General features: G+C 34.2%; 1 protein-coding gene across 2 annotated transcripts; it reads left to right on the forward strand.

Annotated features, from left to right (window-relative positions):
- The first annotated feature begins 1,795 nt into the window (after window positions 1-1,795).
- Window positions 1,796-5,806, forward strand: LOC146950663 (transcription factor GTE4-like). 2 transcript variants are annotated; one of them, XM_085746617.1, is made up of 5 exons: window positions 1,796-3,850; window positions 3,939-3,987; window positions 4,080-4,193; window positions 4,297-4,369; window positions 5,352-5,806. In XM_085746617.1, exons 1-4 carry the CDS (start codon window positions 2,174-2,176, stop codon window positions 4,347-4,349), a joined length of 1,893 nt encoding a protein of 630 aa, XP_085602743.1. In that variant the 5' UTR covers window positions 1,796-2,173; the 3' UTR covers window positions 4,350-4,369; window positions 5,352-5,806. The 2 variants fall into 2 exon arrangements, with proteins under 2 accessions (XP_085602743.1, XP_085602744.1); XM_085746618.1 differs by having other exon boundaries at window positions 4,297-4,364.
- The last annotated feature ends 6,489 nt before the right edge of the window (window positions 5,807-12,295 follow it).

The following is a 12,295-nucleotide window of genomic DNA, read 5'->3' on the forward strand; positions in this document are numbered from 1 at the left end:
CTCATTAAATTAAGTAAATAATTAAGACGGGCGTTACAGGATTCCTTACTGCACTAGATCTTTTTATGACAACTGTAAATACGACCTTATTTACTTGTCGACGTACCGAACAGAGCAATTCATGTTTATATTTCCATGTAACTTGACTTGTAAAGATTTGAGTCGTGTCCACTTCGTTGACACCAAGTTCGGACACTCCAAAATTAAAATGTAAAGCTTCGACTTTCACGGAAGTTTCATCCGTATTTGGTCTCGACGGAAGTGACATCAATCGATGCTTCAACCTTAGACAGTTTGATCTCGACAAAACTAGGTTTTGTCACGACGGGATCATTATCTGCATTCTCAGCCATAATTATAAACAATCAACATATAATTGTAAAAACATTTAATCAATATTTAATATAAATCAAAAGAAAAAAATGGAACAAAAAAAAGTCAGTGGCTGATCAAATTTTGAAAATTTGAAGGCCACAGTGGTAGTAGTTAATTACCGTTCTACAAGCAATAGTTAATTACAACGCTGAATTTAAACCCAGCGGTGGTTAACCACCGTTGCGCTGTATGTCAGAAATAAAAAAATAACCAGAGAAATCAACAAATGTAAACAAGTCAAAAGATACATTACGTGTTTCTTTTATGTCAAATTTATGTAGAAACCTTCTTACAAATTTTCTCCAATAATTTAAAAGGTTAAATATGTTTTTGGTCCCTGTAAATATACAAACTTTTCGTTTTACTCCCTCTAAAATTTTCCTTCAACTTTTAGTCCTTATAAAATTTTTAATCACTACATTCGGTCCCTATTTTAAATTTATTTTTTTTAATGAATTTGTGCAGAAATGTGTAAAATATTCGGAAAAAATTTCCAAAAAAAATTAGAATTTTTTAAAAAAACACAAGTTAAATATGAATTTTTAACCGTCAAAAATATAAAAAATCATATTAAATTCATGTTATGTTAAAAAGTTCTAAAATTTTTTGGGAGAGATTCTTATAATATTAAGAATTTTTCTGCAAAATTTTATTCAAAATTATGAATTCTACATATGAGTTTACTTTAAAGGAAAGACCAAAAGTGAAGATAGAAAAATTTCTAGGACTAAAAAATGAAGAATTTTTTTAGAGAGATTACTCAAAAACATACTCCCTCCGGTCCTATTTACAAGAGACAATTTACTTTTCAGATACATTAAATAATTTATGTATTTGGTTTAGGTTCTTGACTAGATACATACATTATTCAATGTATCTTAAAAGTCAACTTTCTCCTGTAAATAAGACCGGAGGGAGTATTTAACCTTAATTTAAAACAAAGATTTGTGGGAAAAAAAAAGAGTAAATAGACAATTTCCCTCCTGAAATTGTAAGTTTCGTCAATTACCCCCCCTGAAATTGATTAACGTTATGCAATTTTAGGGGTAATTGAAGTTTTGTTAATTTCAAGGGGGTAATTGACGAAACTTACAATTTCATGGGGGAAATTGCCTATTTACTAAAAAAAAATATAGTTAAACAATATATATACACTCCAATCGCCTTACCGACGCGTGCAGACTCTTTTCCGGGAACTAGTCTTCTCCAGTATAGTCCTTCCTGGCAAGTATATACCCCACACCACACAATCAAAATTCAACGCCTCAAAAACCTGTCTCCCATCGAAGTAGCGCGTGACCAACAACACCCTAACGAAACGTCACTTCATTCGTGCGATTGTCACACGCTCGAAACAATCGCGTGAATCTGAATACCCAAATTTTTGCGCTATTATACTTCTCGTGTTAGATTTTGCGGTACACCCTCAAACGCGTTTTCACCGATCCACACGAACGATACACCGTTTGTAGAGAGAGAAACACCGATAATTCTAGAGAGAGAAAGCTCGTTTCGATTCTCCAGAAGATAGAGAGAGAGAGAGAGGGAGAGAGTGTTCTAGATCTGATACAGAGTGAAGGTAACTCTACTCTGCGAGTTTCATTCTTTGTTTTCTTTTTTCGATTTTTTTTTTTGTTGAAATTGATCGGTGAAAAACCCTAAAATTTTATGATTCTTCTTCACGGGGTTTGATTTGTTCAATTTTGGTTCAATTAAACCCTAGATTTGAATTCTAAAATTTTCTAGGGTTTGGAATTGTTTTTCGGCGAGGGAAAATAAAAATTAGGGTTTTGAATGAATGGATTCGGGGACTGTAGTTGAAGATAAGGTAGTTAAAGAGATACAAAGATACTCGGAGGGAAAAGTATACACGAGAAAAAATTTCAAAGTTTCAGAGGATAAAGTTAATTCCTTGGAAGTTGTTCCTCATACTCATTCTGGTGCTACCACCGCCACCGTCACTGTTGATGGGACGAAGGATAACGGGAATAATGTTTCGGTTCAACAGTTGGATAGTGTTTTGGTTCCGGAGGATGGGAATTCGGCTCCGCCAGTTGTGAATTCTAGGTTGGACGTGGTTTCTGAAGATTCGTCGAGTTTGTATCGTAAGCAGGATGAGCATTTTAGTCTTGATGTTGTTCAGCTGGAAGATGGTAATGATTCGTTAGAACCAGCTTTAAGATGTCACGATAAGAAAGGGTTGGAGAATGGTTCACGGTCAAAGCAAGAGATGCGGGAGATTAAGAGGAAGCTTGAAGGCGACCTTGAAACGGTGAGGTCTTTGGTGATTAGGATTGAAGAGAAACAACGGATGGCTGGGAGGTATGGTGGTGGTTTGAATGTGTCTGTGGATCGTTATAGGGTTGATAATGGGAGTGGAGCTAAGCGCGCTCACTCGGAGGTAGCTTCTGCAGGTGTTCCGAGAGAGGCTAATAGGTTTACACGCCAGTTAAGTGTAATGGTGTTAGAGAATGGTCACGGGGTTAGTGAAAGTGTTGAGAAGGAGAAGAGAACACCTAAGGCGAACCAGTTCTATTCCAATTCGGAATTCTTGCTTGCGAAAGATAAGTTTCCGCCTGCTGAGAGTAACAAGAAGTCAAAATCACATGGAAAGAAGCATGGCGTTGGAGAAATAGGACATGGATTTGGGATAGTATCTAAGTATTTGAAGAACTGTAGCTCATTGCTTGAAAAGTTGATGAAACACAAGCACGGTTGGGTGTTTAATACTCCAGTGGATGTTGAACGTCTTGGTTTGCATGATTATTTTATTATCATCTCACATCCGATGGACTTGGGTACTGTGAAGTCGAGGCTGAGCAAGAATTGGTACAAATCACCAAAGGAGTTTGCGGAGGATGTGAGACTTACTTTTCGTAATGCCATGACATATAATCCTAAAGGGCAAGATGTTCATGTAATGGCGGAGGAGCTATCAGCATTATTCGAGGAAAGATGGGCCATTATAGAGTCACATTACAATCATGAGATGAGGTATGGCATGCATTATGGGCCCGCGATTTCTGCACCTTCACCTCTGTCTAGAAAGACTCATGCTTTCCGGCCACCACCTCTTGACATGAGAAGGATTGATAGATCAGAATCAATAACAAAACCTCCAAATCCCATGAGCTTGACTCGTTCAGCTCGAACTCCTGCTCCAAAAAAGCCGAAGGCAAACGATCCTGATAAAAGAGACATGACATACGATGAAAAGCAAAAACTTAGCACACATCTTCAGAATCTACCACCTGATAAACTAGATGCTATTGTACAGATCATTAAGAAACAAAATTCGGCACTTTCCCAACATGATGACGAAATTGAAGTGGACATTGATAGTGTGGATGCAGAGACTCTTTGGGAGCTTGATAGATATGTTACCAACTATAAGAAAAGTTTGAGCAAATACAAGAGGAAGGCCGAACTTGCTATTCAAGCTAGAGCAGAAGCTGAGCGAATTGCCCAGCAGAAGGTAAAATTGACAATTTCAACGTTTAATATCCACTGTCTTCTTTTGCAAATACTTGTTACTAATTGAATTTATTCCATGCTTCCTGTAGAGCCAAGAACCACCAGTTATAGTTGAGGCCCCGAGAGAAAGACAAGCAGGTATGGCCGCTTGTGGACTATTATTGTTGATCTCTTTTCATCATTCATCAATTAAATTAATTGAAATATTTTGTCTGCTTGTTTCTGAGCAGATGAAAGAAATGATCCCCCATCCTTGCCTGTGCAAGGGGAAATTCGAGTAGATAATGGGAGTAAGACAAGTAGTTCAAGCAGCTCAAGCAGTGATTCTGGCTCTTCATCAAGTGGTATATTAAATAATTATTTAATAGATATCTGTCCCATAATTTATGGTTATACAAGGTCAACCTCGCTTATACTTTAATGTCTGATATTAATGTGCTTTTGCAGATTCTGATAGTGATAGCTCCTCAGCGTCCGGGTCTGATGCAGGGTCACAATGAACCTAAATACCTCGCGTAAGGTAAAATCACAAACTTCAATTTTTTATCTCGTTATATGCTCTTCTTGTTGTTTAGGCTGTTTTCTGCATCAAATTGTCTGTGCTTCTTTCTTTTGATTACATAGAGGTATATATGTGTTATCTTTAAGATGCAATGTTGAGTGCATTTCTATTTTTCTAGTTCTCCAGGCTCGTTATGTTATATGTTATACTGCTTACTAAGCCAGTTAAGTTTACATCTACGTATTGGAATTTGGATATTTAAGTGGTTCATGTGTTACAGGTTTAGCATTGAGATCGACATTTATGCTTTTATGGCTTGTGTCAGAATTAGGAAATATTTGATGCTAGTTCTATTGAATTTGATGCTTATTCATTTTGAATTTTTTTTCTCTTGTTAGTTTTTAGCATTTTTTATTACTTTCTTTATCCTGTGTTTTTACTAAAAACACAGGATAAAGTTTTTTAGCTTTTAAACAGTGCTGTTATAGTCTCTTGTAGGTTTGTCGTTTTGAAGTATTAATTGTGAAGATCTTATGCTTTTATGGGTCTGCTTTACTGTGTACCCATTTTATGGCATAGCCTGTGCCATTCAAGATGTGATATTGTTTAGGTTTCTTTTATGAATAATTGTCCAAGAAATTGTGATTTTCGCATTCTATACTCTTTCAAATCCCTTGAAGCTGAAGTTGTTAAATTGGTATTGTATATGCTTGCACAGCGGCGAAGCTAGCACTTTTTTTACGAGGGGGCCAAATACTTTTATTTACATGGATGATACAAGTAGTTTGTTTTCATTGCTCGTCCCATCTTGTTGAAATTGTTAATATTTATGTGATAATTGTCTGAACTGCTTATTTTACAGTGTAACTTTGTGTTGGAACTGATCCTCTTAATGCATTTTAAAACTGCAAATTGAACAAATCAAGAGATCATTTTGCTACTCGTAAAAAGTGCCAACTAACTACTATTAACTTTTCTTTTCCTTCTTTTCAAATGGCAGATGTCAGATATTTAGATTAGATAGTGTTGCGATGCTTGTCTAGTTGATTCTTTTGAAGCTTCCAGATTATGGATCTGAATTTGGCATTTGGTTTGTAGAGAAGCTTCTGAAGGCGACTGTGATCTCCTAATGTGCAGTAGAGGATCCTTTTCTCTCATTTCATAAAACTGTTGATCCTTTGCAATTTATGGCCTTATTTGCGAAAGCAGATCCTTTGCAATTTATGGCCTTATTTGCGAAAGCACGCTCTTGTATAATATTTTGTAGAATGTGAAGATAATTAGATAGTTTTTTGTAGGAGTGTACATCGCTAACTACTGTTGTTGACTACTTACTACTCATGAAGTTCCATTGATGAATTGTTATTTTGTGCTAGCAGATTCAGGATTCTAGGTGTTATATCAAAGAAAAATTGTAATTCCAAGTTCTTCAAGTCATTATTGGTTTACATGAAATCTTATTCCGTACAGTATTACTTTTCATATATTTAAGGAGAGCAATGCTAGCGTCAACCGCTTAGCTACTCTCTATTAAACACTCTCCCAATTATACGCCCTCGTCACCCTCTTTTTTAGATTTGTAATTGGCAACCGGCTATCCCTTTCTTTTTCTTTTTTCTTTTTTTAACTGATGCCACCATATTTTCCTATCATCACATTCTTTCTCTCTCTATATCAACCGCAAACGGCCAGCTATACCATTATCTATCAGCAATCCCAAACCCACCAACCTCACCTTTTTCCCCTGCAAAACGGTATAATACTCTCAATGAAAGCAAATCTTTTTCATTATGAATGTCCTTTCTTTTATTATTTTTGACATCAATGAAGAGAAGAGCTCAAATGTTTTCTAGTTTCAGAACATCTTATAATTCATGGTAATTAAAAAAAAAAAACTTAATTTTGACCAAATTTGTAAAGGAAACAAAACAAAAAACTCAGCACCATCACAATACTATGAACCTGTCGTAATCCCCTTTTCCTTCATAGTATACCCCCGTGAAAACTCTTTTGATTTTAAGTTTTGTCATGACACCACAATGGTTGAACTGGGATATAGAAGAGGTGTTAGAAGAAGAAAGGACATTTGCAAACCCTTGCGTTGCTTATGGGTTTTCAAGAATGAAGTCAAAATTTTAGAAACTGCCTCAACAGGTTATCCGGTAATAGTTTAACAAAAACAGATGACGTGTACCTATTGATGAGCGAGTATCACTAAGTGAGTGTCCAAGCGATTGCCGCTAGCACTCCTCATTTAAGGAAGTTCACTTTCATCCTATGGTTTTGGGATATCTCCAGAACAACTCAGCTGCGGGCCTATCATACTGCTGCTGTGCATCAAGGACATGTGAAGCCTTCGAATTTGGATTTGTGAATTAAAAGTGTGATCTAGCCCTGTTTGTTATAGGATTTTTTTTTAATCATATTTTTTCCAAACAAAATAATATTTTTTTTCAAGTTTTCGTCTATTTGTCACAAACTTAAAGAAAATGAGATTCGTAAGAGAAAAAATAAGTAACATTATTTTTTAATTAGAAGTTTTTTCAAGCAGCTTCGCCTTCCCCGTGAGTTTAGCTCAGTTTGTGGGGATTGAGATTCGAACCTTGGACACCCTACTTTTCCATATTTAAATGTGTGAGCTTCAGTCACTAGGCTATTTGACTGGTAAAAAGGCTTACCTAACGGTACATAAGTTTTTTGATAGGTGTTTTTCGTGTTTACATGCCTATCGGATTCTAGCTTCTAATTGGTAATTTTTCTATCATATGTTTTTTTTCCATGTTTTGGTTAATGATAAATGGGATGGGTTAAGATCTTATCTATTTAGGATTATCTTCATTTTTCTTCATTTAGAAAGAGAAATACACGAAGTTTAGAAAAAAATTAATAGTGGGTAGGTTTTTTTAGTGGTAGAATTCACTATCTACTTTTATGTCTATATCTCTCTAAATGATATTATCTATTTATTTTGATAAATAGAGAAGATTTCAACTCAAATAGGATACGACCATCGACTCTTCTTTCTTTGACACGGAAAACAACTTAGTATTGAACAGATGAATGATCATATGCACATACTATAGGTGACATTGGAGTATAGTGTGATATGTTATCTTTCTCTCGCTTCAATTGAGAGTTTTAGGTAGTTTTCATGATGTTGTATGAAAATTAGATTTGGAAACACCTCACAACAAAGAGAACTGTAAATCCAATCTCATTTTGATTTATAAACATAATTTTCCTTCCGTGTATTTGTCAATCAAAAGTTTATAGTTGGAGTCATCCTCTGCTACTTGAATTCCTTCAATACTTATTTTTGCAAAATCATATTTATGAATAAATTGATGTCACTTTGTTAATGAACGAATGAAAAAGGTGAAGTGATGAACAATTTTAAAGTTAACTACCAATCAACTACTTTTTGATCGGATATTATTTGGGATAACATTAACCTTAATCGGATATTATTCTGGATAACATTATCCATAACAATTCAATTTTTTTCAAATTTAAATTTAATATATGTTTATACTTTATACTATAGGGAATTGAAAACAAACTATCTTTTAGTTGAACTTTTTTCTACAATTTTTCTCATAACAATTTAATATTTTTAAAATTTTAATTTAAAAAATTATAAATACAAGGAAATACAACTTATAAAAATATGGATAGATAGGCAAGTACCGCAAGTTATAATGAATAGAAATCTCACGTTTTCTCTTAATAAAATGTCACGTTTTCAGTTTTTCCGGTTGTAATCTTCTATCTATACAAATGAAAAGATGAGTTTATTTATGTAAAAAAAAGTGATACATAGTGGCATGAAAAAATAATGCTAAATAAAAGAGGGAAAATAATCCTTCAAAAAAAAAAAAAGAGGGAAAATAAATAAGTGAAATCATTGGGATTTAAACAAGAGGAGCGAAGACGAATTAAAAAAAAAAAAATCAGATCATGTTTGGTCCTCCCAGTAAAAGATACAATCTAACCTTAAAAAATATACAATTTAATTATTGTCTATCGGAAAAATTAAGTCTCACATTGGATAGATAAGACTCTTGACGAATTCAAATGTCACCTATCTATCCACACACCAAGCTCAAAGAGAGTGATGGGCATGAGGGTTAAGACTCTTAAAGGATGAGTTAGGTCTCAATTTCAACATAGCTTAATTTCAACATAGCTTTTGCAATTAAGGCATACAACTTATAAAGGGGATATACTCGTTTGAGCTGTATTTTTTTGTTTCAGTTTTACTTTTTATTTAATTTATATTATCATTTCTATAATATTTATTTAGATTATTTAATTGAAAAAATTAGTTAAATCCTATTAAAATAAAAATAATTCACAACAAAGCGTAGGAAAAATATTAGACATTATACAAAAAAATAAATAAATAATATTTTGACGTTATAAAAAAAATCATATTTTGGTGCATTTTTTCTTTCAATTTTATTGTCTACTTTTTTTGACAAGAATTTTATTGTCTACTTAATTATTTTTTATTATTTTATCATTCATTGTAAACAAAAGCAGAAAGATGCCACATTAATGTTTGTCTTAAATCTTAATACTAGTATTGTTAATTTCTTTTTTAAAAGAGCAGAAAGACGAGCACTACGTGCTTGTTTGTGTGCATTTTTCTATTGTATTTCCTTGTATTTATATTTAATGTCGTTTTAAAAATTAAATTTTCATTACAATATCAGATTGTTATTGTAAAATTTGTACAATGATAATTTGTATTTAAATTTTCTATGATTTAGGCATATACTTCAGTATCATAACAAAATAGATTGATTATTTTTTGTATTTTTGTAAAAAAAAAAAATAGATTGATTATTTTGTATTTTTCACACTAAGAAGAAGTTTATATAGAGAGATTTCCTCTAAAAAAGTATATAAAGAGTGAAGTCTCAAAACTCAATTATCGCTTTTACTCACACTGCGGTTCTTCTCTTTTTCCCCTTTCCGTCGCAAAGGGCTTCGCTCGCAGCCCTTCGTCTTTGGTGCGGTAAAGGTACTTCCTTTTCAATCCTAAATCTTTTCCATCTCTTCATCGAATTTCTCTTTTTTTTTTTATTTTCTTTTTGTTGATTTTTTCTGTTCTTTGGAGTTCGTAGCGTAACCTACAAGAAATGATTTTTCGCTATTTCTTTCGATTTTTTTTCTTGCTCTTTTGTTTGATTTGAATGTGGTGAAATTATTTGCGGGTTTTTTTGAATTCATAATTAGGTCATTTTTTTTTTATCTACTGTGAATGATTTGTGGGTTTCTTATTTCAATTTCAATTTCAAAATCATATGTTAAATAAGCTTTTTATATTGATAGTTTATAGTTTTAGGAAAATAAACTTCATTAGTTAAAACTATGAGTTTAATTTTGAATAATTTTGATCTTCAGCTAAGTCTCAAATTGGAATCAACCATTATCTGTAGGAAGATTCATTACCTAATTCGACTACTTTTCGTTGATTTGATTTCATCATCAATATGCAATGCATCATCTCTTCCTTTATTAGTTTTTTCTCAAATTAATTATTGATGTATCTGTTTGATAGCATGGATGCAGAGGCTCCTGCACCTTCACCCCTGTCTCGAAAGCCTCCTGCTTTCCGACCACCACCTTTTGACATGAGAAGGATTCTAGATAGGTCAGAATCAATAACAAAACCTCCAAACCCCACAAGTTTGACTCGTTCAGCTCGAACTCTCCTTCCAAAAAAGCCGAAGGCAAACGATCCTGATAAAAGAGACATGACATACGAGGAAAAGCAGAAACTTAGCACACATCTTCAGAATCTACCACCTGATAAACTAGATGCTATTGTACAGATCATTAAGAAACGAAATTCAGCACTTTCCCAACATGATGATGAGATTGAAGTGGACATTGATAGCCTGGATGTAGAGACTCTTTGGGAGCTTCATAGATATGTTACCGACTATAAGAAAAGTTTGAGTAAAATTAAATACACGAGAAAGGCTGAACTTGATATTCAAGCTAGAGCAGCTCTGAGCTAACTGCCCAACTGAATGTGTTACAGGTTTATTATTGAGATTGACTTTTCTGCTTTTATGGCTTTTGATCAGTGTTGCACTGTAGGTCTTTTTCGATGCTGCGTGTAGTTTTATCAGAATTAGGAAGTATTTGATGCTAGTTTCTATTAAGTTTGATGCTTATTCACTTTGACTTTCTTTCTCTTGTGTTAGTTTTTAGTTGTTATACAGTGTTGCTATAGTCTCTTGAAGGCGTGTCCTTTGAAAGTATTAAATGTGAAAATCATATGCTTACGGGACTGACTTACTGTACACATTTGTTGGCTTAGTATGCGACATTCAAGATGTCATATTGTTTAGGTTTCTTTTATCGGTAATTGTTCAAGGAATTGTGGTTTCCATATTCTACATTCTTTCAAGTCTGTCATGCTTGCGTGTATGTATTGTTATTGAGCAATGCTGATTGATGTAAACTTCAGCTGTCTGATACAAGTGTGATTAGTGTTTAGCTTATAATAAAGAGATTAGTGAAAGACTACACTGTTGTTAAAAATCAAACAAATAACATCCGCCGAGATTCAAAAAACAAACAAATAACATATGCAGTGAAGTGAGGAGAGAGAGAGAATAAAAGAAAGGAGAGTGGCCATCCCAATCTGCAGTGAAATGACCAGAGGGTTCACCAGGAAACAAGACTTGGAGCCGTAAAACAACGGCCGCTGACTGAATAGTGGTCAAAGCCTGGGTCGTGCACAACTTATGCGACACTAGGACTGCCTCTATGGAGGAAGGATGCCGCCCTTGTGAGAAAAGGATTGTTGGTTGATGGTGTTTTCCTTTCCTTGAAGCCTGAATGCTACAAAATCCCCAAAATACACCCAGTTACCTTCTGCAAAGTTACCTTCTGCAACCTTAAAATTCAAGGTGATTTTTGTGTTTTTTTAATCGGCCAATAGCTGCTCCTCAGTGCTTTGCTGCTAGCGGACAGTTGATAATGATAACTATCTATGATTGGAACTATAACTATCTATGATTGGAACTTATCCTTGCTATCATATTGGAACTTATCCTTGCTATCATACTGACGATAGGTATCCAACCACTTGGGAAATCCTTTAAGATTAAAAGGTAGCTATTATAGGAAAGAATCAACCCAATTAAATACTACGTTGAACACCCCATAATATTCTATGTGGGACTTAGGTACACCATAATATCCAATTCCCTATAAGAGTTGACGTCCAACCCGCTTCACTCTGTGATGCTTTACCCGACCTTTCCGGCCAGCTCCTCCATACCCTTTTCTGAGACACCAGCAACCAACTTATAAATATCCAAGCTCTTGCAAAATTATCCCTTAAAAGGCAAAACCTAGCTATCAAGGGGAGAACCAATCACATACCTCATAACTCTCTGTTTAGTTTTGCCTTTGGATGTGGAACTAACTATTCGTGTAGGAACTGTTAGGGATGCATAATTTAAGGTCACTTGGGGATGTAGTAGTAGTACTAGTAGTACTTCATTTTATGTTTGGCTTTTTCACTACCCTTATTAGCAGTTCTGTTACCTACTGTCATGATTAGAGTTTATACTGTTGAGTTTGTCTTTGAATTTGAAATGCTGGTTTATTTTATTTGTTATTAACTTAATGGTAAGTTGTTAGCGTTGCTTATTAATTAAATTGTGTCTTACTTGCATTATTTATTTGTTCCAATTTTAACTAGACGGACAGAACTGTGTTAACATGAGTAGATTGATGGATATTTAGTGACAATAACCAGTCAGTTGGTTAGCATTCTAACTGATTCAGTTAGAGCGTTGACAGGGAAGCTCTATGCTACTGTAGATGTAGGATAGTTTAGTATGAACTGCTATCTAGAGTTCCTTTAACAGTATACATGCTTCAATTATTTACATGGATGCTACAAATAGTTCGTTT

Source organism: Medicago sativa, chromosome 2 (genome assembly GCF_051527215.1).
Source record: "Medicago sativa cultivar Bolivia chromosome 2, Bolivia_mono, whole genome shotgun sequence".
Lineage (NCBI taxonomy): Eukaryota > Viridiplantae > Streptophyta > Magnoliopsida > Fabales > Fabaceae > Medicago > Medicago sativa.